General features: G+C 37.9%; 2 protein-coding genes across 5 annotated transcripts in view; one reads left to right on the top strand and one right to left on the bottom strand.

Annotated features, from left to right (window-relative positions):
- The window catches only part of dnm1a (dynamin 1a), a 123,659-nt gene extending 116,591 nt beyond the window's left edge, over positions 1 to 7,068 (bottom strand). For both annotated transcript variants that reach the window (XM_056457197.1, XM_056457198.1), the window contains exon 1: positions 6,767 to 7,068. In XM_056457197.1, the coding sequence (XP_056313172.1) occupies positions 6,767 to 6,927 (161 nt within the window). In that variant the 5' untranslated portion in view covers positions 6,928 to 7,068. The remainder of the gene's footprint in view (positions 1 to 6,766) is intronic.
- Positions 7,069 to 10,353: 3,285 nt separating this feature from the next.
- The window catches only part of ciz1a (cdkn1a interacting zinc finger protein 1a), a 30,560-nt gene continuing 14,101 nt past the window's right edge, over positions 10,354 to 26,812 (top strand). For 2 of the 3 annotated variants that reach the window (XM_056457195.1, XM_056457194.1), the window contains exons 1-8: positions 10,354 to 10,451; positions 13,992 to 14,179; positions 19,709 to 19,833; positions 20,999 to 21,162; positions 22,281 to 22,530; positions 22,853 to 22,943; positions 23,938 to 24,005; positions 24,439 to 24,512. In XM_056457195.1, the coding sequence (XP_056313170.1) occupies positions 14,001 to 14,179; positions 19,709 to 19,833; positions 20,999 to 21,162; positions 22,281 to 22,530; positions 22,853 to 22,943; positions 23,938 to 24,005; positions 24,439 to 24,512 (951 nt within the window). In that variant the 5' untranslated portion in view covers positions 10,354 to 10,451; positions 13,992 to 14,000. The remainder of the gene's footprint in view (positions 10,452 to 13,991; positions 14,180 to 19,708; positions 19,834 to 20,998; positions 21,163 to 22,280; positions 22,531 to 22,852; positions 22,944 to 23,937; positions 24,006 to 24,438; positions 24,513 to 26,812) is intronic. The other variant, XM_056457196.1, reaches the window with a different exon arrangement.

Raw genomic sequence — 26,812 nt, 5'->3', positions numbered from 1 at the left:
ACGGTTCCTAAGGTCTGTGTACGATTTTTTATTTAGTTTTTTTTTTTGGACAACAGAGTCTTCAGCAGAAAAAATATCCAATGATGGCACTTTAACATGTACAGAAATCTGTGTTTGTAAAACTAATGAAGACAGCAGAAGTCTGTGATTCATTTTCATCATTCAGCCTGACATGTTTACTGCTCCACAGTATTATAAATGTTTAAAAAAAAAATATATGCTGCTCAAAGGGGGAAAAGTTCTTGTTTATAACCCAGACATTTAATAAGAATCTATTTCAGAGCAGTGATCATGAAACCGTGAAACCGTGTTATCATACTGTCAGAATCTTATACCGGCCCATGCCTAGTGTGTGCATGTATGTGTGCGCACGTGTGCTTTTTTGAGCACATGTATATATATATATATATATATATATATATATATATATATATATATATATATATATATATATATATATATATATGTGTGTGTGTGTGTTCACAAGTGTGACCACATCATGAAGCTTTTACTTGTCTGGAAAACACTTCTTGATTTAAGATTTTGATTATATTTGGACAAAACCTCTAATGCCGAGTTCAGACTGCCTGATTTTAGCTCTGATATTGACTCACAAGTTTTGAGGCATCGCAGACAGATGCCTGAAATCACAGGTAAAGCGGTGCTCGTTCACATGAGTAACAATCGCACACAGTGTAACCTATCAAAGACGCCATCTGAGAGAATCACACATGAGTCTGACACTGTTTCAACTCACTGTGATGTTCTGTGTGAAGCTGCTTTGACACAATCTACATTGTAAAAGCGCTGGAGAAATAAAGATGAGAGTCGCAGACACTCGTCAGATATTTGGCATGCTAAATACAGTGATTAGCATATATAAGTACACCCCTCAATTGCTCAGTGGTTAGCACTGTGGCCTCACAGCAAGAAGGTCACAGGTTTGAGTCCCAGCTGCTCAGTTGTCATTTCTGTGTGGAGTTTGCATGTTCTCCACATGTTGGCGTGGGTTTCGTCCGGGTGCTCCGGTTTCCCCCACAGTCCAAACACATGCGCAATAGGGGACTTGATGAACTACATTGGCCGTAGTGGATGAGTGTGTGTGTGAATGAGTGTGTATGGGTGTTTCCCAGTGATGTGTTGCAGCTGGAAGGGCATCCGCTGTGTAAAACATATGCTGGAATAGTTGGCGGTTCATTCTGCTGTGGCGACCCTTGATGAATCAAGAGTCTAACCCGAAAAGAAAATCAATGAATGATAAATTAATAAAAATATTAAATTATACTGAAATGTATTACAAATAATCATGCATAGAGCTGCAATTCTGTGTGTCTCACATTAAAAATAATATGCTTAAATCTAGTGGGTTCTCTATCAATTTAAAAATATCTAAATAGCACATTTTTTTGATTGACATTTTGTTGTTATTCGTTTATTTATTTATTCGTTCATTTATTCGTTTATTATTTATTTATTTATTTGTTTATTATTTATTTATTTATTTGTTTGTTTACTTATTTATCTATTTGTTTATTTATTTGTTTATTTAATTGTTTATTTATTTATTGTTTATTTATTTATTTGTTTGTTTGTTTATTTATTTATTTATTTATTTATTAGTTTATTTATTTATTTATTAGTTTATTTATTTGTTTATTTATTTATTTATTTATTGTTTATTTGTTTATTTATTTATTTGTTTATTTATTTGTTTATTTATTTATTTGTTTATTTGTTTCATGCTGCAAAGGAATTGTTTTTGCACTTTTAGTAGTAAACTGAAACTGACATGCTCATTCAAACATTATTCAAAAAAGACGTAAAGCTTTTTAAAATATGTATAAATAAAGTAATAAAGTAATTACAAATATTAATAAAAATAATCAGTGATAATATTTGTTTTACAAATGTTCATACATTAGATCTGCAAATCTGTTTGCACCAAATTAAATGAATATCTACAAACCTAATTTATTATTTAAATGTATTTTATCTACATTTCTAATGAATTAATTTGAACATATTCGTGTCATTTATTTATTACAAATACAATAATAATTTAGTCACAATTTTGCATTTTTAGTAGTAAAATAGATCTAAAACTGAAATGCAAAAATTCAATAATCTTTTTAAAAAATGTGTAAAAATCATTTTAAAATGGGAAAAAATTAATAATTACCATATAATTAAAAATTAAACAGTGATGATAACATTCATTACATACAGCTGAAGTCAGTATTAGCCCTCCTGAATTATTAGCTCCCCTGTTTATTTTTCCCCCAATTTCTGTTTAACAGAGAGCAGATTTCTCCAACACATCTCTGCACATAATAGTGTTAATAACTCATCTCTAATAACTGATTTATTTTCTCTTTGTCATGATGACAGTAAATAATATTAGACTAGATATTCTTCAACACACTTCTATACAGCTTAAAGTCACATTTAAAGGCTTAACTAGGGTAATTAGGGTAAAGTTAGGGTGATTAGGCAAGTCATTGTATAACGATGGTTTGCTCTGTAGACTTTTGAAAATAAATATATAGCTTAAGGTGGCTAATAATTGTAACACGGGGAGTGACAGAGACAACTGAATTTAGGATCCACTTGCAGGTTTATTCGAAGTCAGGCAAGCAAAGGTCAACACAGGTGCAAACAGATGTATGAAGGCAGTCCAGAATCGTAGTGCTCAAAAGGCAGGCGGCAGACAGGACAATAAGATAAGCTAGGCTAAAGTCAAAACACGGGAAAACTAGACTAAGAGAAACACGTTGTATTGTCACTTTACAGAAAACAAGACTCAGCCATGGAAGTGAGAGTGTGTGCTGTTTAAATAGTGTCTGTAATCAGTCTTAGACAATGTTCAGGTGGTGCGAGTGTAATCAGTCATAATGAGGAAGCATGTGTGTTTGTGAACGGAGTGCATGTATGTACATGTAGTCCATGAATGGCTGATTTGTAGTCCATGTGAGTGTGTGTGAGATCCAGAGATCTAGGAAGTTACGATCGCTGGTGATCGTGACAATAATATTGACCTTAAAATGGTGTTAAACAATGAAAAACTGCTTTTATTCTAGCTGAAATAAAACAAATAAGACTTTCTCCAGAAGAACAAATATTATCAGACATACTGTGAACATTTCCTGAATCTGTTCAACATCATTTGGGGAATATATAAAAAAGAAAACAAAATTAAAGGGGGGGGGGGGGCTAATAACTCTGACTTCAGCTGTATATTAATGCATTAGAGCTGCAGTTGTGTCTGTTTTACATGTTTTCATCTGTGCATGCATGACTCCATCAGCTGAAGAGTTGCTGAATCATGCAGCATCTCACACACACACACACACACACACACACACACACACACACACACACACACACACACACACACACATCGCCCTCCAGAGACATCACCAGTCCAAAAACACACACAGTGAATGTCAGTGTGACACACAACAGCCTCAATAATCCACAATCTGCATCTTCACACCGCGCCACATCACACACAGATTAGCGCTGTTATCTTCTGTCTAAAATAAAAGAGGATGCAGTTTGTTGGGTTGCTAGGGCGTTTCTACGTGGTTGTTTAGATTGTTTTGTTAGCCAAGGTGTTGCTAGAGCATTGCTAGACAGTTGTTAAGGTGTTATTGGTTGCTAGGGCATTGCTAAGTGGTTGCTAAGCTGTTCTTGCTTGCCAGGATGTTGCTAGATGGGGTGTTTGCTAGGGGATTGATAAGATGTTCTGGGTTGCTATGGTGTTGCTAAGAGGTTCTTGTTTGCCAGAGTGCTGCTAAGTCATTCCTAGACAGTTGCTAAGGTGTTCTGGGTTGCTAGGGCATTGCTATCGGATTGATAAGGCATTCTGGATTGCTAGGTGATAGTTACAGTGTTATTGGTTGCTATGGCATTGCTAAGTGGTTGCTAAGATGTTCTTGTTTGCAGGGTGTTGCTGGATGGTTACAGTTGCTAAATAATTCCTAGACAGTTTCTATGGTATGCTGGGTTGCTAGGTGATAGTAAAATTTTGGGGGGTTGTTAGGGCATTGCTAAGTGGTTGCTAAGATGCTCTTGGTTGCCAGATTGTTGCTAAATGGGGTTTTCCAGGACAATGATTAGCCATGATAAGGTGTTTTGCATTCCTATGGTGTTGTTGGGTGGTTGTTATGGTGCTCTGGGTTGCTATGGCATTGCTAAATTGTTGTAAAGATGTTCTTGGTTGCCAAGATTTTGTTTGATGGGGGTTTCTAGGACAATAATGGACAGCTGATCTGTGTTGCTAGGTGGCTGCTAAGATGTTCTTGTTTGGCAGGGTGTTCCAAGATGGGGGTTGGTAGGCCATTACTAAAAAATTGATAAGGTGATCTGGGTTGCTAGGCTACCACTAGGTACTGATAAAGTGCTCTGGTTGCTAGGGTGGTATTATGTGATTGTTAAGATGTTCTGTGTTGCTATGGGGTTGCTAGGTGGCTGCTAAGAGGTTCTTGTGGGCCAGGGTGTTGCTAGATAGGGGTTGCTAGCGCATTGCTAGACAGTTGCTGAGGTAATCTGGGAAGCAATGGCATTGCTAGGTGATAGTTAAGGTGTATTTGATTGCTATGGTGTTGTAAAGTGGTTGCCAAGATGTTCTTGGTTGCCAGGGTGTGGCTAGATAGGGTTTGCTAGGCAATATTAGACAGTGCTAAGGTGTTCTATGTTGCTAAGGTGTTGCTAGATGATTGCTCTAGATTGCTATGTGGTTGCAAAAGTGTTCTGGGTTGCTAGGGCATTGTAAAGTTGTTGTAAAAATGTTCTTGTTTGCCAGGGTGTTGCTTGATGGGGGTTCCAAGGACGATGATACACAGTTGATAAGGTGTTCTCGGTTGCTAGGGCACTGCTAGGTCAGTTGCTAGGGCATTGCTAGGTAATTGATCAGGTGTTCTGGATTGCTATATGTTTGCTAACATGCTCTTCATTGCAAGTGTGTTGCTAGGACATTGTTAAAAAGGTCCTAAGGGGTTTTAGGTTGCTAGGTTTCACAAGTTTATTGGTATATCCTGCGTTACTATGGGGATTCTTGGTCATGGTGAGGTTTTGCTTGATGAGAATTGCTAGGGCATAGCTAGCTAGGCAGTTGCTAAGGTAATCTGAGTTGCTAAGACATTGCTAGGTGATTGGTAAGACGTTCTGGGTTGTTATGGTGTTGATAAATTGTTGCTAAGGCATTCTGGATTGCTTGTGCATTGCTAGGTGGTTGTGAAGATGTTTTGATTGCCAGGAGGATGTAGTTAGATGGGAGTTGCTAGGGCATTGCTAGACAGTTACTGCAGTGTCCTGGGTTGCAAGGGCATTGCTAGTTCATTGATAAGGTGTTCTGGGTTGCTGGGTGCTTTATTAAGCGGTGTGGGTTGCTATGGTATGTTAAATGTGTACTAAGGTGTTCTTGGTTGCCAGGGTGTTACTAGATGAGGTTTGCCTGGGTGTTGCTAGGTCGTTGCTAGACAGTTGCTAATGTGTTCTGGGTTGCTAGACTATTACTAGGTGATTGATAAGGTGTTCTGGTTGCTAGGGAGTTATAAGGTGATTGGTAAGATGTTCTAAGTTGCTATGGGGGGGCTAGTTCTTGTTTGCCAGGGTGTTGCTAGATGGGGGTGGCTAGGGCATCACTAGACAGTTGTTAAGATGTTCTCAGTTGTTAAGGCATAGCTAGGATATTGCCAGGTAATTGATAAGATGTTTTGTGTTGCTAGGTGGTTGCTAACATGTTCTTTACTATTTACTTTTATTAAGGTATTAACTATTTAATTTACTAAGGTGTTCTGGGTTGCTATGGCATTGCTAAGTGTTTGTTAAGGTGTCCTTGGTTGCTAGATTGTTGCTAAATTGGGGGTTGCTAGGGCATTGGTAAATGGTCGCTAATATGTTATGGGTTGCTAGGGCATAGGTTATAGGTAAGATGTTCTGGGTTGCAGTGGTGTTGGAAGGTGGTTGCTAAGATGTTGTTGGAGCGTTGCTAAATGGTTTCCTGTACACCTGTGTTAATCTAATCTTCTACAGATCTAGCTCTGGCTTGTGTATATCTATTAGACTCCTCCAGTGTGTGTCTGTGGGACTTGTTTGCCTGTTTTATGGTCCAGCAGGTGCTCAAACTAATCTAGCAAACAACATTAATGCATTATATTGTGTTTATTTTGTTGCAGGATCCTCTGCATGGGATGAAAAGCATCTATTGACATGAAAACAATGTAACACCACATTATAGAAACCACAGGCGTGTGTGTGTGTGTGTGTGTGTGTGTGTGTGTTAAGCAGATGTTCAGTATCATTATCAGCCAGCTCAGTGTTCCTCCACAGCCCCAAACAACACAAAGATGAAGCCGCATCATCAGCATCCATGTTTCACATCCCTCCTTCACACACCAGCCAGATTACTGCTCTTCATCTGGGTGACCTTGTGCATTATCACCATCATCATCATCATTACTGAATGCAGATTACACAGATAACCATGCAACAATGAAATGTTTTACCGGATAATGAAGAGAGCACAGAGGATGACGGTGCAGGGGGATTATGTAACACGATTTAACCGTGTTGTGAACATGTCTGCTGCTTTCCACCATCGCAGCAAATGATCCTCAAGAACATTTAAAGGTTATCCTCATCACTGTGTGTGACCTTTGAATATCATTGAGGCATGATTGGAGGATGCGATTGAGTCTGAATATGACATGCATCTCGCGTCGAGTGTCTAAATGGATTATTAAATATTAAATGCAGGACTCACTTGCCCACGAAGTTCTCGAGCACGGAGCTTTTCCCGGCGCTCTGTCCGCCCACCACCGCGATCTGCGGCAGGTCCAGGTTTGCGTTCTGGCCGATGGCGGAGAAGGCATCCTGCATGCGGTTGACCAGCGGAATCAGGTCCTCCATCCCGCGGTTCCCCATCTTCACTGCGCGTCACCTACTCGAGCTCTCGCCGGAGAAACTGCGCTTTATTGCGGCATCGATTATTCTACTGCTCCGCCTGTCTGTCTCTGTGTGTGTCTCTGCAGTCCCTCTGAGATGATGAGCTGCTTTTCTCTGAGCGCGCGCGCGCACACACGCGCACTGCAGCGCCGCTCTCTGCCACTAGTCGGCGCACCCCGTCATTTTTGGCATCATATTGATTTTAACATTTATTTATTGTTTATGTATTAAATTTTTACCATAATATTGTATTTTGTTGTTACATTTTTAACAATTTTATATTATTTATCTATTTTGTTTTTACAATATATTATTTTTAATAATTGAATTACATTTTATGAGTTGTTTCGTTTTATTTTTATAATTTTTTGTTAGAAGTATTCAATTAAATTGAAGTTTATTTGTATGGCACTTTTCACCATACTTATCATATATTTAATTATTTTTTATTGTTTATTTATTATTTATTAAACATTTCATATTGTTAAATGTTATATACACTCACTGGCCACTTTATTAGGTACACCTTACTAGTACCGGGTTGGACCCCTTTTGCCTTCAGAACTGCCTTAATCCTTCATGTCAGAGATTCAACAAGCTACTGGAAATATTCCTCAGAGATTTTGCTCCATATTGACATGATAGCATCACACAGTTGCTGCAGATTTGTCAGCTGCACATCCATGATGCCAATCTCCTGTTCCACCACATCCCAAAGGTGCTCTATTGGATTGAGCTCTGGTGACTGTGGAGGCCATTTGAGTACAGTGAACTCATTGTCATGTTCAAGAAACCAGTCTGAGATGATTGGTGCTTTATGACATGGTGCGTTATCCTGCTGGAAGTAGCCATCAGAAGATGGAGACACTGTGCTCATAAAGGGATGGACATGGTCAGAACAATACTCAGGTAGGCTGTGGTGTTGACACCATGCTCAATTGGTACTAATGGACCCAAAGAAAATCTCCCCCACACCATTACACCACCACCACCAGCCTGAACCGCTGATACAAGGCAGGATGGATCCATGCTTTCATGTTGTTGAGGCCAAATTCTGAGCCGAGCATCTGAATGTGGCAGCAGAAATGGAGACTCATCAGACCAGGCAACGTTTCTCCAATCTTCTATTGTCCAGTTTTGGTGAGCCTGTGTGAATTGTAGCCTCAGTTTCCTGTTCTTAGCTGACAGGAGCGGCACCCGGTGTGGTCTTCTGCTGCTGTAGCCCATCCGCCTCAAGGTTGGACGTGTTGTGTGTTCAGAGATGCTCTTCTGCAGACCTCGGTTGTAACGAGTGCTTATTTGAGTTACTGTTGCCTTTCTATCAGCTGGAACCAGTCTGGCCATTCTCCTCTGACCTCTGGCATCAACAAGGCATTTGCGCCCACAGAACTGCCGCTCACTGGATATTTCCTCTTTGTCGGACCATTCTCTGTAAACCCTAGAGATGGTTGTGCGTGAAAATCCCAGATGATCAGCAGTTTCTGAAATACTCAGAGCAGCCCGTCTGGCAGCAACAACCATGCCACGTTCAGAGTTACTTAAATCCCCTTTCTTCCCCATTCTGATGCTCGCTTTGACCTGCAGCAGATCGTCTTGATCATGTCTACATGCCTAAATGCATTGAGCTGCTGCCATGTGATTGGCTGATTAGACATTAGCGTTAACGAGCAGTTGGACAGGTGTACCTAATAAAGTGGCCGCTGAGTGTATATTATACATGTTATATATGTTATATAGACATATATTTAACATATTTAACAGTATTTTAATTTTAATAATCGAATTACAATTTATGATATACTTTTCTTTAAAGTTGCTTTGGATAAAAGCATCTGCTAAATTAATAAATTTAAATGTAATTTACTGTAAATATGTTCGTACAATCTTAAATTTAATATATTATATTTATTATATTATATTAAATTTATTTAGTTTGTTTATATTTGACATTTGATTGTTTTGTGTGTTTATTTGTTTATTTAGTTTTTTTATTATAATTAATTGATATTATATCATTGTGTGGTGACACGGTGGCTCAGTGGTTAGCACTGTGGCCTCACAGCAAGAAGATCAATGGCTCGAGTTCTGGCTGGGTCAGTTGGTGTTTCTGTGTGGAGTTTGCATGTTCTCCCCGTGTTAGTGTGGGTTTCCTCTGGGTGCTCTGGTTTCCCCCACAGTCCAAACACATGCGCTATAGGGGAATTGATGAACTAAACTGGCCGTAGTCTATGAGTGTGTGTGTGAATGAGTGTGTATGGGTGTTTCCCAGTGATGGGTTGCAAGTGGAAGGGCATCTGCTGTGTAAAACATATGATGAAACAGTTGGTGGTTCATTCCGCTGTGGCAACCCCTGACGAATATAGCAACTAAGCCGTAATAAAAAATGAACCCATAAAACTAATAGTTTGTGCTGTAAAGTAAACAAGATGTACAATATATAACACATCTGGGTGATGCGAAAAGCCGAATGTCCCTCATTCTCTAAATCTAAATGCTCTGTGATTTAATCTGAATATGCAAACATAACCCTTTAATATTCTTCCACTTGAAGAAAGAGACATGCTGTTTATTAAAGTTATTAGCATAAATCATAATACATTATAGGGGATTAAAATTAAATCAACTCCAGGAGGACTCAGATATCATTTAAGACAGCTGAAATGGTTCCCTGTTGATAAATCACACATAACGACGAGCAATTAATAAAAATAAATAGCCTCAGATATTCTACTTGCTTTATCTTCATGTTTATAATCTGATGTTGGGCTGTTTAGTGCGCAGTGTGTCCTCCAGTCCTGCGGGGGTCGCTGTGAGTGTCCCACTGCGCTGATACCGGCGAGAGTCCAGAAGGGATACAGCTGTAGATACGTCCGTAGACATAATAATTTATTATAATGACTTTGCTTACATCAATATAGCATCACTGTTGTGACAATGTACAACAATAATCAATGTTTAACATTACTGATAGGGTTTGTTTTAGTGGTTAGACGTTAAGAAGATACATTTTAATGGGTATTTTTATAAATAAAATTAATAATACTAGGTATAACTACTGTTTTTACCTGATTGTTAGGGTTGGGTTTAGGGTGTAGACGTTATTAAATTACAAAGTAATTGGTAATTTTTATAAATAATATGAATAATACTCGTCATAAAGACTTTACATTACTATGAGGGTTGGGGTAGGGTCAGACGTTATTAAATTACAATTAAATGGGTAATTTAATAAATATTAGGAATAATACTCAGTATAATCGCTGTTATTACATTATACTGAGGTTTAGGGTAGCGGTAGACGTTTATAAAATACAATTTAATGGATAATTTAATAAATAATTATTTCCGGCCGCAGCTGTATCCCTTCTAGCAACAACCCGGTGAATGCGAGTGAGTATTAGCGCCAGTCTATAGTTAGCACGGCGCTAACGTGACAGAGGAAGTTTCAACAGGCTGTCGCTCGTTTCTCCTCTAATAAACTCACTATTTCGTCAGTAAACTCGGTAAGCATCTCTCATTATTCATATAAACAGGCTTCTGCTTTGGTGTATTATGATGGAAACGCGCGAATGAGCGCTGGAGAGCTAGTGTTTATTGATGGTTAGCCGTTAGCACGTAGCGCACAGATAAAGATTATGGATGTGTCATAAACCCTGATAAGTCCCCTCTCTAGACTGCATGTTTGCACATTAAACTGCAGCTGCACGAGCTCTGGAGTGTGCTAAATGCAAATGCTGTTGTATATGTAGGGGGCGAGGGTTTGAGACACGGCCACAGTAAAGCGCCGCTGCTCTTCTGTTAGTCTTTATTGTTTTGTTCGTGTCGATTTCTTTGCTAAACTGTAAACACTGAAGGTCACAGACTAGTCCTGCTGGAATCTGGTCAATGATTGACTGCATTTGAATGATTGGTGTGTTTATGTTAATCTGTCAGAACTGTTGGTTTAAATTATAATGTGTTATTTTGCGTTGTACATATAAATTGTAATGCTGGTTTTGTTTTAGGGAAAGTTGGTTTTATATTTGGACATTCATTCATTTTGAACAGGAAAACGGTCCCTATATTGTTTATTTGAGGTAAAGATGGGTTTATATTAGGGCATTTATTCATTTTGAACAGTGTAACGGTCCCCATATTGTTTATTAAGGGAAAGTTGGTTTTATATTTAGACATTCATTCATTTTGAACAGTGATACGGTCCCTATATTGTTTAATTGTGGTAAAATTGGTTTTATATTTGGACATTCATTCATTTTGAACAGTGAAACTGTCCCTATATTGTTTATTTGACATAAAGATGGGTTTATATTTGGACATACATTAATTTTGAACAGGAAAACGGTCCCTATATTGTTTATTTGACATAAAGATGGGTTTATATTTGGACATACATTAATTTTGAACAGGAAAACGGTCCCTATATTGTTTATTTGACATAAAGATGGGTTTATATTTGGACATACATTAATTTTGAACAGGGAAACGGTCCCTATATTGTTTAATTGCGGTAAAGATAGGTTTATATTTGGACATTCATTCATTTTGAACAGTGATACGGTCCCTATATTGTTTATTTGCGGTAAAGATAGGTTTATATTTGGACATTCATTCATTTTGAACAGGGAAACGGTCCCTATATTGTTTAATTGTGGTAAAATTGGTTTTATATTTGGACATTCATTCATTTTGAACAGTGATACGGTCCCTATATTGTTTATTTGCGGTAAAGATAGGTTTATATTTGGACATTCATTCATTTTGAACAGTGATACGGTCCCTATATTGTTTATTTGCGGTAAAGATAGGTTTATATTTGGACAGTCATTCATTTTGAACAGTGAAACGGTCCCTATATTGTTTATTTGCGGTAAAGATAGGTTTATATTTGGACATTCATTCATTTTGAACAGGGAAACGGTCCCTATATTGTTTAATTGAGGTAAAGTTGGTTTTATATTTAGACATTCATTCATTTTGAACAGTGAAACGGTCCCTATATTGTTTATTTGCGGTAAAGATAGGTTTATATTTGGACATTCATTCATTTTGAACAGGGAAACGGTCCCTATATTGTTTAATTGAGGTAAAGTTGGTTTTATATTTAGACATTCATTCATTTTGAACAGTGATACGGTCCCTATATTGTTTATTTGAGCTAAATTGGTTTTATATTTGGACAATTATTCATTTTGATCAGGGAAACGGTCCCTATATTGTTTAATAGAGGTAAAGATGGGTTTATATTTGGACATTCATTAATTTTGAACAGTGACACAGTCCCGATATTGTTTATTTGAGCTAAATTGGTTTTATATTTGGACATACATTAATTTCGAACAGTGAAACGGTCTCTATATTGTTTATTTGAGGTAAAGATGGGTTTAAATTTGGACATACATTAATTTTCACAAGTGAAACGTTCTCTATATTGTTTAATTGAGGTAAAGATGGTTTTATATTTGGACATTCATTCATTTCGAACAGTGAAACGGTCCCTATATTGTTTATTTGAGGTAAAGATGGGTTTATATTAGGACATTTATTCATTTTGAACAGTCACACAGTCCCTATATTGTTTAATTGTGGTAAAGATGGGTTTATATTTGGACATACATTAATTTTGAACAGTGAAACGGTCCCTATATTGTTTAATTGAGGTAAAGATGGGTTTATATTTGGACATGCATTCATTTTGAACAGTGACATGGTCCCTATATTGTTTATTTGTGGTTAAGTTTTTTTACATTTGGACATTCATTCATTTTGAACAGTGACACAGTGCTTATATTGTTTAATTGTGGTTAAGTTTTTTTACATTTGGACATTCATTCATTTTTAACAGTGACACAGTGCTTATATTGTTTAATTGAGGTAAAACTGGTTTTATATTCATTCATTTTTGACCAGTGACGACTATATTTACCACGCTTCTCTGAATATTATGTCTGAAATTCCATGTATGACTTGAAAACAACATTAGCACTATTTAACTGACTGAACAGTGTTGTACTTTGATAGTCACATGACTGGTAATATGATTTCACTATTTAGAATATGCAATCAATACTTTTCTGAAGTTATTATTAAAGATAAAGTCTGAATGTGCGAATATAAAACCAACTTTACCTCAATAATCTGGTGAGTGATTTGACTGCATTTGGATGATTTTTGTGTTCATCTGTCAGAACTGTTTGTTTATATTGTAATGTGGTGTTTTTTATTGTACATCTGTGGTCTGAATTGAAATGCGGATTTTGGGGCTTATTAAGGGTCATAATGTCATTTAGTTTTATCCTGAAGTCATTTATAAAATTAGCTAAAATATTTGTACGGAGAACTTTTTTATTATTATTTTGTGCTTTAAAAGGCACCTATAAATAAAAGGTATTGTTATTAAAATGGTATTTTTATACTTTAGAAGAGTCGAAAACCTATAAGCACCATCTTTAAAGGAGCTTACAGCCTGATATGTAGGCTTGTCTACAATTCTTTGTTGTAGGTTATATTGCACCAAAATATACTGTGATAAACAATATTATTGTCATTTTAAGACCATTTTATGATGCTAGAACGATGATTTAATAGCATCATAATGCAAGTACACTCTTCCAAAGTACAGATATTATTCTTAAGAAAACTTCATTTAATTATAGTCATTTTAACAGTTTAATAATGAGGTTTTGGAATCAGATTGTGAAAACTCATATCCTAAATAAACAATAATAAATGTTAACATAAAAGTGCAAGATAAGGAGTATCAGAGGCTCCAATATCTGCTACCAGATCTATTTTAAGCTGTCAGACACCCACATGAAAATATACTATAGTAATTCATAGTAAATACTATGTTTTTAACCATACTGACACCTCCAATAGAGACAGAGATGTTGAATAATCAGCTAGAATTGGTTTTTATGTATGGGCGTTACACACTGCATCACCAAAAATGATTGGAGTCATGTCCATGTGTTGTGTGATAAGTCCGTATATTGATTATTGTGACAGGCCTAGTGATGTGTGTGTTTCTGTGTGTTGTTCTGAAGGTTTGGTGAATGGTCAGGATGTTCAACCCTCATCAGCACCAGCAGCAGCAGCAACATCAGTTTCATCAGCACCTCCGTCAGCTCCAGCAGCTCTTTCAGCAGCAGACGCCTCCACCTCCGCCTCCACCTCCTCCTCCACCACAGCCTCCACCTACACACCACATCGCACACCATCACCAGGCCGCACGGTACCCACATGCAGCCCCTCCTTACACTAATACAGCACACACTAGGTGGGGATGCACTGAAATATGAGCTATGATCAAGATTACTTGATGCACTTGGCTGAAAAGGCTTTGTAGTTATTTTAGTGCTGGGAAAAAAAGTTATTTGCATCCAAAATAAAAGTTTAGTAATTAATATGTGTGTGGTTTTTCATTGTCTATTTATTATGTACAGTTAAAGTCAAAATTATTCGTCCTCCTGTGAATTTGTTTTCAGATATTTCCCAAATGATGTTGAACAGATTCAGGAATTTTTCACAGTATTTCCTCTAATATTTATTCTTCTGGAGAAAGTCTTATTTGTTTTATTTCAGCTAGAATAAAAGCAGTTTTTAATTTTTTAAAGCCATTTTAAAGTCAATATTATTAGCCCCCCAATATTATTAGCAATATTTGTTTTAGATTGTCTACAGCAGTGGTTTTTCAACCAAGCGGCAACATCCCGCTCTCCTTCGTGAAGTGAATACGGAAGTAACTAAAACTGAAATTCTTTGACTCGTCTTGGGGGCTCCAGGAACTCCAGATGTTTACTGACTGCATTGGTAAATTGGACAATTTTACATGTTTACAGCCTGGTACAAAAGATAGTTTTGGTTCATAAAACTAATATTACCATTCAATTCCCCTTTATTTGTATAGCGCTTTTACCATGTAGATTGTGTCAAAGCAGCTTCACATAGAAGATGATAGTGAATGTAAACAGAGTCAGTTCAGTTTGTAGTGTTTAAGTTCAGTTCAGTTGAGCTCAGTTCAGTGTGATTTTAATATTCACTACTGAGAGTCTAAACACTGAAGAGCAAATCCATCCATGCGCAGCTCTACAGATCCCGAACCATGCAAGCCAGTGGAGCCAGCAGCGAGGAAAAAGCTTCACCAATTGGGGAAGTGAAGAATTAAAAAACCTCAAGAGAAACCAGGCTCAACTGTGAGGGGTGAATTTGTTTTAGAACTCATCCGTTTCATTTATATTAAGTTATATTAAAGGGCACCTATGATGAAAATCTTCTTTTTTAAGCTCGTTGGGCAGAACTGTGTGTTGGTATAGTGTGTCCACAGTCATATTGGGGCAATATAAAGACAATAAGTATGTTTTTTTTTTTAAACACTGCTGTAATACACTGAGCCACTAAACATTGTTCTTATGTTGTTTTTCTACAGGAGGAAATGCGAATTCAGTGTTTCCTCTAGGATGTTTTCCAGCTGTGGCGGCAGGCCTTTTTTACACAGATCTACTAACTACCTGTGACGTTATTTCAATGACAATTGTCGTGAGCACAGTATTACGAGTCAAGATCGCATTCGGATCTCTTTGCTTGCACACCGATTTCCTCTGCTCATGCACAACTTCTTGCACGCCCTCAAATACGCGCTGCTCAAGCGCAGACAGTGTTGCCAGATTGGGCAGTTTTGAATTTATTTTTGCGGGTAAAAAGTGACATAGGCGGGTAGTGAAAATTTGGGTGGTTTTGCAACGGCGTGCCAACCAGCCCCGGTCTGCCCTCAGAAACCTGTTTTGATCTCCCAAAGAGATGCCATAGCCCCCGTTCTTCACATACATATGCTTAGAACAGTGTATAAACATGGTTATAATTTACTAATCCTTTAATACGTTTTGGTGCGATTATCACCCGCTATTATAAAAATAAGATGTTTTGAATGAGAAGCTGTAGCCGTGGCGGGATGAATTTTGGTGTGGCGAGCCATGGAAGAATGAAAGTAGCGGAAACCATGGATTTACTTCCAAACACTTCAGATATGGTCTGTGTTAGTAAAAGCAGGACTATTGATGAACTCCAGCATAACACTGTATGACAACGCTTCAGATGACTGATCTAGAGCCTACAGCTAATCAATCAGTCAGATTCTGGAGGGCATTACAGCTCTAAAGAAAAATATAAATGATAAATCATCTTAAATAAAGCAAATACATTGATAGAGATGGATTAAGGATATAATTTCACTCACCTGGAAATTGGAGGAAAAATTGTATGGTTTGTGAGCACAATGAAGTGCACACAGCATGCTAAAGTATCTGATAATTGTAGGAAATAATCCTAAAAGGCAGCTGACTGTGTAAAGCTACATAAAACAACACAAAAATAGGATGAATATGCTGAGTTCAGCAGCTAATCAGCCGGAATCAGCTGAGGTGAAGTGTTGACCAGCGAGACCTAGCTGTCACTCAAGTGGCCACGCCCTTAATTATGCAGAGTTAATATAAGTTAATAAAAACAAAACGGATGAGTTATTAAAAAAATCACCCCGTCACAGTCGTCATGAAGGGTAATCATGGCTATATACACCAAAACTATCATTTGTACCAGGCTGTAAGCATGTTTTTTATCAGCTGTAAAATTGGCCAATTTACCATTGCAGTCAGAAATCATCTGGATTTGCTGGAGCCAGCCCCCAAAGGAGAGTCGATGAATTGCAGTTTCCGTTACTTCCGTATTGGCTTTCTGAGGCAGAGCGGGAGGTTGCCACTTGGTTTAGATCCTTAAACCCGCTTAAAAGATTGCTCAAAATCATCTGCTGCAGTCCCATGAAATGGATATAGGCATGTGTAAAAACATTAATATTCAAAGGCAAATATATTGGTATTTATCTAACTGACAGAAGCGATGACGCATGGCTAATAGCAGGGCTAATAATTCAGCAGGGCTAATAATTCAGCAGGGCTAATAATTCTGGAGAGCTAATAATTCTGGAGGGCTAATAATTCAGGAGGGCTAATAATTCAGGAGGGCTAATAATTCAGCAGGGCTAATAATTCAGGATGTCTAATAATTCAGGAGGGCTAATAATTCAGGAGGGCTAATAATTCAGCAGGGCTAATAATTCAGCAGGGCTAATAATTCAGGAGGGCTAATAATTCAGGAGGGCTAATAATTCAGCAGGGCTAATAATTCAGGATGTCTAATAATTCAGGAGGGCTAATAATTCAGGAGGGCTAATAATTCAGGAGGGCTAATAATTCAGGAGGGCTAATAATTCAGGAGGGCTAATAATTCAGCAGGGCTAATAATTCAGGAGGGCTAATAATTCAGCAGGGCTAATAATTCAGGAGGGCTAATAATTCAGCAGGGCTAATAATTCAGCAGGGCTAATAATTCAGCAGGGCTAATAATTCAGGAGGGCTAATAATTCAGCAGGGCTAATAATTCAGCAGGGCTAATAATTCAGCAGGGCTAATAATTCAGCAGGGCTAATAATTCAGGAGGGCGAATAATTCAGGAGGGCGAATAATTCAGGAGGGCGAATAATTCAGGAGGGCTAATAATTCAGGAGGGCTAATAATTCAGGAGGGCTAATAATTCAGCAGGGCTAATAATTCAGCAGGGCTAATAATGCAGGAGGTCTAATTCAGCAGGGCTAATAATGCAGGAGGTCTAATTCAGGAGGGCTAATAATTCAGGAGGGCTTATAATTCAGGAGGGCTAATAATTCAGGAGGGCTAATAATTCAGGAGGGCTAATAATTCAGCAGGGCTAATAATTCAGCAGGGCTAATAATTCAGGAGGGCTAATAATTCAGGAGGGCTAATAATTCAGCAGGGCTAATAATTCAGGAGGGCTAATAATTCAGGAGGGCTAATAATTCAGGAGGGCTAATAATTCAGCAGGGCTAATAATTCAGGAGGGCTAATAATTCAGGAGGGCTAATAATTCAGGAGGGCTAATAATTCAGCAGGGCTAATAATTCAGGAGGGCTAATAATTCAGCAGGGCTAATAATTCAGCAGGGCTAATAATTCAGGAGGGCTAATAATTCAGCAGGGCTAATAATTCAGCAGGGCTAATAATTCAGGAGGGCTAATAATTCAGGAGGGCTAATAATTCAGCAGGGCTAATAATTCAGCAGGGCTAATAATTCATGAGGTCTAATTCAGGAGGGCTAATAATTCAGGAGGGCTTATAATTCAGGAGGGCTAATAATTCAGGAGGGCTAATAATTCAGCAGGGCTAATAATTCAGCAGGGCTAATAATTCAGCAGGGCTAATAATTCAGGAGGGCTAATAATTCAGCAGGGCTAATAATTCAGCAGGACTAATAATTCAGCAGGGCTAATAATTCAGGAGGTCTAATTCAGGAGGGCTAATAATTCAGGAGGGCTAATAATTCAGGAGGGCTAATAATTCAGGAGGGCTAATAATTCAGGAGGTCTAATTCAGGAGGTCTAATAATTCAGGAGGTCTAATTCAGGAGGTCTAATAATTCAGGAGGTCTAATTCAGGAGGGCTTATAATTCAGGAGGGCTAATAATTCAGGAGGGCTAATAATTCAGGAGGGCTAATAATTCAGCAGGGCTAATAATCCAGGAGGGCTAATAATTCAGGAGGGCTAATAATTCAGGAGGGCTAATAATTCAGCAGGGCTAATAATTCAGGAGGGCTAATAATTCAGGAGGGCTAATAATTCAGCAGGGCTAATAATTCAGGAGGGCTAATAATTCAGGAGGGCTAATAATTCAGCAGGGCTAATAATTCAGGAGGGCTAATAATTCAGCAGGGCTAATAATTCAGCAGGGCTAATAATTCAGGAGGGCTAATAATTCAGGAGGGCTAATAATTCAGGAGGGCTAATAATTCAGGAGGGCTAATAATTCAGGAGGGCTAATAATTCAGCAGGGCTAATAATTCAGGAGGTCTAATTCAGCAGGGCTAATAATTCAGGAGGGCTAATAATTCAGGAGGGCTAATAATTCAGGAGGGCTAATAATTCAGCAGGGCTAATAATTCAGGAGGGCTAATAATTCAGGAGGGCTAATAATTCAGGAGGGCTAATAATTCAGGAGGGCTAATAATTCAGCAGGGCTAATAATTCAGCAGGGCTAATAATTCAGGAGGGCTAATAATTCAGGAGGGCTAATAATTCAGGAGGGCTAATAATTCAGGAGGGCTAATAATTCAGCAGGGCTAATAATTCAGCAGGGCTAATAATTCAGGAGGGCTAATAATTCAGCAGGGCTAATAATTCAGCAGGGCTAATAATTCAGCAGGGCTAATAATTCAGCAGGGCTAATAATTCAGGAGGGCTAATAATTCAGGAGGGCTAATAATTCAGGAGGGCTAATAATTCAGGAGGGCTAATAATTCAGGAGGGCTAATAATTCAGCAGGGCTAATAATTCAGCAGGGCTAATAATTCAGGAGGGCTAATAATTCAGCAGGGTTAATAATTCAGCAGGGCTAATAATTCAGCAGGGCTAATAATTCAGCAGGGCTAATAATTCAGGAGGGCTAATAATTCAGCAGGGTTAATAATTCAGCAGGGCTAATAATTCAGCAGGGCTAATAATTCAGGAGGGCTAATAATTCAGCAGGGCTAATAATTTAGCAGGGCTAATAATTCTTGTATATTATGTCAAAACAAACTTTTATTTTGGAGTTTAATCTCTACAGATTTTCCCCAGCAGTAGTAAATGCATCAGCTACTGGAACAGTATGGTAAAGTGTGATGATAATTAGTGTATTTCATGTGTTGTTGATGATCAGGGCGATGGCGGTTCCTGCTCCAGCTCCTCCTCCAGCCCGCATGGTGAACCTCTGCTCCGCCACGCAGACCATCATCGCTCCCAATCCTATGCTGCAGGGGGCGCTGCTGATGCAACAGATGCAGGGTAAACTGAGCCACATACTTGATCCTGCCAGACAAATATAGAGTGCACTATATTAAGACGTGCAGTCACTGGAGATCATCAGCAGTGTGTGAATATCTCCAGCCTCTAATTGTCAACATGAATTCATTGCATTTATAATCAGGCTTGATGAATGAAACACTTTGATTGACATTCTCCCTTTGTACGTGTCATCAGAGGGGGAAAGCCCCGCCCACTAGTGCTCATCTCTCCTTCTCATTAGCATAAACAGCAGCCCTGAGTGAGAAGCAGCCGTCTGTCCATTAGCCATTAGAGTGTTTGAGCTGCTGAAGATAATGTCAGCATAGACTAAGAGGATTATAGATGTGGAGTTTTAGATGAACAGCGACAGGAGCGACATAGACTGACAGAAGCATGAAGCACACACTCACACTGAAGCACACCTGACCAGCACTGACAACACACACACTGCTGTTTTACATCTGTCAATATGTAGCTCCGCCCTTTTTTGAAAAGAGCACAATCTCATTTGCATTTAAAGTGACAATTAGGATCAATTAGGATGCCTGAAGTTTCATTAGACATTAGTTACCATTATTTGTGTGCTGAAACTTCTCACACACACTCCAGAGGCGCATCTTACAGCTTGTAAAAACAGGCAGGATAGTGCCCCTTTAAGCTGCATGCATAAGCATGGATATCTGGCATTGATAATGAATGAACAGAAATAGAAAAAAGAGCACTATTGATTTATCTGAATACCAGATCAATGTAGAGCTTACAAGAAGGATTTTCTTGATTAGTATATATACTAGGTATCCTTGAAACACCCAGGCAGGTGTGTTGAGGCAAGTTGGAGCTAAACCCTGCAGGGCACCGGACCTTCAGGAACGAGATTGGTTACCCCTGCCTTAGGGCTTATTATGCGGTCTCTGTCACCATTTTTCTTCATCATACATTCTCCACTAAAAAGCCTCCACTAAAAAAGCCTTATCAAACTGTAGAGTGTCCTCTGCTTTTTGCTGTATGTGTGTGGAGTAATACATAAGGGTGAAGGGTAAGGAGACGGTGCGAGTGCTGTTATTTGCAAAATATCACACGGCTATCAGCCAATCAGATTCAAGAGCCAGACAGAACTGTCACCAGATTAATGCCGTGTTGTTTTTCTCCGCATGTCTCTGTGCAGGCAGCATGCGTGGCTTCGCTATGGGAGGTCAGCAGTTTCCTCCGTTCTTCGCTGCTGGGTCTCGAGCGTCTCTTCTGGGCCCCGTTCCAATGGGAGTCGCCATCAAAACACCACACATGGGGTTCCCTCGCCATTTCACACCGCACGCTCGCTATTTCCCCAATGTGAGTAATAAGAATAATTTATTTTTCCATAGCGCCTTTAAAACTTAATTCTCAAAGTGCTTTACATTTAAAAAGTACAAGGAAAGCAGAATAATATATTCGTGCTCTTATTGGCCCACTGCTTTAGAACTAAACATGAATGGATTGGTTAAAATCAGCTGTCAATCACTCAGTCAACACCTTCTGTCTTCAGATGACAGGAGCGACAACCGCAAAAATGTAAAGCGCTGAAGATAATAATGAAAACAGCACTGACAGATTTAGTTTTAGAAACACCTAAAGCTACAAATAATGGCACATCTGATTACTGATCATGTGCTGAATGTTAATCCACCATCTACACTTTTCCAAGAGTGGATAAAAGACTTCCATTGGCTTTGAGTCCGCTCTGAAAATAACTAAAGCGTTCACTATAAAGTCTGTGGGAGGGAATTTTCAGGTAACAGCGTTCGCCACATCTACACATTTTAAGCACGAGAGGTTCTGTTTAATCCTTCATTTAATCGCCAGACGCTGTCAGCCGTGCAAGTGGCAGCTGTATGTAAGAGTTAACCCCACATACACCATCGCAAAAGGGCTTAAACGGACTAAGATTAAACTAATACTGCAGCTCCTGGAAAGACCGGTATTGCTATTAAAATGACGTATGCAAATAAGGTGCATGTCAAAAGCATCTGTGCAATATCAGACAGCACCCGTGAGAACACAGCACAGTTATCATTAACAGATTCATTCATTAATTCAAGCAGTGTGTGCAGGGCTGGTGAGCGCTCCGTCCGTGATATCTTTTGGTCACTCAGTTATGTTATAATAATGTATTGTCTTGTGATAACAGGTTTTTGTTGAGACATATTTTCCTCACTCATGCATATGTTTTTTGCTTGTTAGTTTTGATTAGTGTTGGTTTCAGATGCAATAAATCTGTTTATAAAACTTGTAGTAACAGTGCGATAATTGGTGGGTGCCAATTGGTTTATATAATAATATATTTTGAGATGTAATTATAAATTGCTTTAAAACTATTCTACAATCATTTGCTGTAATTACATCTTTTATTTGTTTAAATTGTGCATTAATATGTTTGTCTTATATTCTCGCTCTCTCTCACACACACACAGGATTTTCAGACGCCTCAGCCGGACAGGAAGAGGGAGATCGAGCAGAAATCAGCAAACATCAGCAGCGGCCAATCAGCAGCCAGCAGCAGCAACGGCCAACCAGAAGCCGCCAGAAGCAGCAACGGCCAATCAGCAGCCAAAAGCAGCAGCAGCAACGGCCAATCAGCAGCTAGCAGCAGCAGCAACGGCCAATCAGCAGCTAGCAGCAGCAGCAACGGCCAATCAGAAGCCAAAAGCAGCAACAGCAGAGGTAGAGCTCAAATCTATCATGCTGTATCATGTATTGAGTAATGATATTTTGTGCGATGGAACAGTTCCCTAGAGAAATACTATTATTATTAATTCATTTATTTTAATAATCATTCATTTCTGTAATCATCATACTATATATATATATATATTTGATTGAATTGTATCTATGGTTTTATTTTTAACATTAGCAACATTCACTATAAAGGGCCGTCAACATCGCAAAATGATTATATGTGATTTAACTATCGCATGATGAGCCCCATTATACACTCCTGCTGTTAGTGATGTGTTAATAAATGTGATTGTTTTGATATGATCAGCAGATGAAGCCGTCGCTGTGGCCGATCCAGGATCTCAGGGGTCTTCAGAGCAGCCTGATGAACCTGCGGCCAAAAAACACAAAACACAGGAGTCAGTCACACTTCATCTGTTAATGAATTCACAGTCTGAAGTTAATTACAGTCACAAAATTACCTGGTGGTTTAAAATTGATTGTTTGCTGTGTTCTGTATGTGTTCTTATTAGTGATGCATGATATATCGTAATTTAATAATTATTTAATGTTATTATTATCAGTCAGATAACAAAATTAGACAGATATCCTAAAACGATATCAGCCAAGTAAGCTACTTGACACACATTTAAAATTATTTTGCTAATAACTTGGTGCATTGTTTGGTGTGTTCTGTATGTGTTTATATTAGTGATGCATGATATATCAGCACCCATATTATTATCAGCCAATAAATCCCACTTTCAATGATATTTTTTATTGGTCCGATAACAAAAAAGACTGATTTCTTAGACCGATATTAGCATATTGAACCACATCACACACTTATTTTTAAATTATATTGATGTGTTGTTTGATGTGTTCTGTATATGCTTTTTGTTGTGTGATGTATATCAGCAACCAAATCAGTATCGGCTGATGAATGCTATTTTAAAGCTATCATATGGGTCTGATACAAACAAAACAAAACAACAAAATTAGGTCAATATCTTTAAGCTGATAAATCATGTGTTATTTTTGCTGGTTAAACCACTTCACACACCTTTTGTGTGCTACTTTTTAATTATTTAATTATTAAGTATTTAGATTTTGTTTAATGTCAGTCACTTGGTTTATTTATTTATGCAGTTTTGGTCATTCAGTAGATTTTATTTATATAAAAGAAAGCCGGCCATAGAAAAGAATAGTTTATTAATAAAGTACAGAGATCAGATCAGAACTATTCTAAAGTTAAGGTCTTAAATAATCAGTTGTTGAAAAGTTTATATTTAGATTTATCTGCTAATATATCATCTCCAAATCTAAAGAGTTATCGGTATCAGTCAAAAATTGCATATCAGTGCATCCCTAGTTCATCTACATTTAAGTGATATATTTACATGCTTTGTTTAGGTCAGAGGAGCCTTTGGAGAAAGATTCAGCTGAAAACACTGAATGTAAGAGCCCTGCAGATGCTGGAGGTATGGAGGATTTTCAGCTGTATAGAATACTTTCAGCCTTTATTTAACAAAAATAAATATCTGTCAGGTTATTACAGTAAACTTAAACTATAAATAATGTGTTATTGGAAATACAATGACTAACTACTAAGCTAATTTAGCCATAACTCTTCCCCGCCAGTGTTTTCTTATTTAAAAGTGGCCAGCCACCGACTCCAAATTTTAAGAATTAAATTTTGTGTTGTCTACGCCTATATACGCCTATATTTATATGGGTGTTAAAGTCAAGTAATTAAAATATTTATTGAGTATTTAAGTTACTTTTCAGACAAAGTAAATATAAATGTACGTTAAAAACAAGGTTAATTATGTAATTAGTTATTAATTACTTTTTTGAAGTCATTTATTCAACACTGCTCAGTGAACTTGTCTGTCTGTGTGTGCCGTGTTTCAGATTCTCTACTGGAGGAAAGTGTTGTGAATGAACCACTGGCCACTGAAGCAGAAGAACAGTGTCAAGCGGACAAGGTTGGGTTCTGCCTGTTTTCTATGAGCCTGTTTACACCTGCTCCCTTCATGCCTTTTTTTCTGATCTGATTTATGAAAACATTTCCATTTGAGCACATGAATGCATCTCCGCTAATCAGTTAGGATTCCTATCTTCAAATCCTGTGCTACAGTTGAAGTCAGAATTATTAGCCCCCCTGAATTATTAGCCCCCCTGTTTATTTTTTTTCTCCACTTTCTGTTTAACGGAGAGCAGATTTCTTCAACACGTTTCTTAACATAATAGTTATAATAACTCATCTCTAATAACTGATTTATTTTCTCTTTGTCATGATGACAGTAAATAATATTAGACTAGATATTCTTCAAGACACTTCTATACAGCTTAAAGTGACATTTAAAGGCTTAACTAGGGTAATTAGGTTAACTAGGCAGGTTAGAGCAGGGGCGTAGCACCGTGGGACAGGTCCCTTCACTTTTAGAGACAGACAATTGAGAAACAGGTGATTGATAATAAAATTAATGTAAAATTTTGGATCTCATTCAGCTATCCCCCTCCCCCCATCCCCCCCCCCCCCCCCCCCCCCAACACCACTTTTAAAACATCCGCTACGCCCCTGGGTTAAGGTAATTCAAGTTATGTATAGTGATGGTTTGTCTGGAAAAAATATAGCTTAAAGGGGCTAATAATATTGACTTTAAAATGGGTTTAAAAATTAAAAACTGCTTTTATTCTAGCTGAAATAAAACAAATAAGACTTTCTCTAGAAGAACAAATATTATCAGACACACTGTGAACATTTCCTTGCTCTGTTAAACATCATTTAGGAAATATTTGAACAAGTGTGGGGCTAATAATTCTGATTTCAACTGTATATGCAAATATGTTGATGTTATGTTGATGTCAGATACACAGATTTTTTAAAAATATCATTATTTACAGAAGCGTAAGCTATACATCTTATTTGCCATTAAAACTATGTTCAGATATGTGCAAGACATTCAAAACTGTAAAAGCTTTACATTAATTTGTGCATACCATACTATCTGTAAAAAACTGTCATTCTAAAAGTTATTAAACTAGAAACAAGACAAACTATTATTTATTACATTTTTTTTAAAATGCAGAACACTAAAACAAAGCTGTATGTCCTCATATTCAGAACAGAAACACTTTATTATTGGGAGGCATGTGTTGTGTTTATGCCTCTATATTGTGTGAACAGACCTTTATTTATCTCTCAGCATGACTTGTAAGGTCAGCTATACAAATATATATCAGTGTTTCCTCTAGGATTATTTCCAGCTGTTACAGCAGCCTTTTACACAGATCCATCAATTACCAATGGCGTTATTTTTAAATGTCAAATGTGGTGAGCGCAGTATTACAAGTCGAGATCGCATTTATATACGGGTATTTGGATCTCTGCTTGCGCGCCGATTTCCTCTGTTTTCCTACAAAACTTTTTGCACACCCCCCTCAAATATACGCTGCTCAAGTGCAGATCTTCGTGTGCGCTCTCAAACAAACGCTGCTGAAGTGTGATTTAGTGCGTTTATATAACGAGTATGTCTCAGACATGTATTAAATTTGCTAGGAATATTTATGAATGTCTCCAATAGACCTACAGAGCGGCATTAATACGTCCTGAAGTTAAGTGAAACGGCGTTAAACTCCAGCAAGATAAAGCAATCAAAACCATAGACCAGGGGTCACCAAACTTGTTTCTGGAGGGCCGATGTCCTGCAGATTTTAGCTCCAACCCTAATCAAACACACCTGAAGAAGCTAATCAAGGTCTTACTAGGTATATTTGAAACACCCTCAGGTGTTTTGAGGCAAGTTGGAGCTAAACCCTGGAGGGACACCGGCCCTGCAGGACCGAGATTGGTGACCCCTGCCATAGACCTTTATCTATAAATAAAGCATAATTATATAAACTGTGTTCGTCGTGTTTGCTAGACTCATGCATCACGCACCTGTCAGTCAGCTCGTCACCTTTAAAGGGTTAAACAAATAGCGCACAGCACTACTACAACTACAGAAAAGTTGGCACTGTTATATTTCACTTACCTTTTAATACATTTTGGTGCGAAGATTGAAGGTAGCGGAAACCATGTGTATGTATGTGAATTTTTTTTATATGTAGTAAGTTATAATATAATATAAGTTCTGTCTAACTAAGAGAAGATTTCGTCAACACATTTCTAATCATAATAGTTTTAATAACTCAAATCGAATATCTGATTTATTTTCTCTTTGTCATGATGACAGTAAATAATATTAGACTAGATATTCTTCAAGACACTTCTATACAGCTT

The sequence above is a fragment of the Danio aesculapii genome, chromosome 5, assembly GCF_903798145.1.
Source record: "Danio aesculapii chromosome 5, fDanAes4.1, whole genome shotgun sequence".
Classification (NCBI taxonomy): Eukaryota; Metazoa; Chordata; class Actinopteri; order Cypriniformes; family Danionidae; genus Danio; species Danio aesculapii.
Note: the sequence above shows the minus strand (reverse complement) of the source record. Positions and strands in the feature narration are given on the sequence as shown.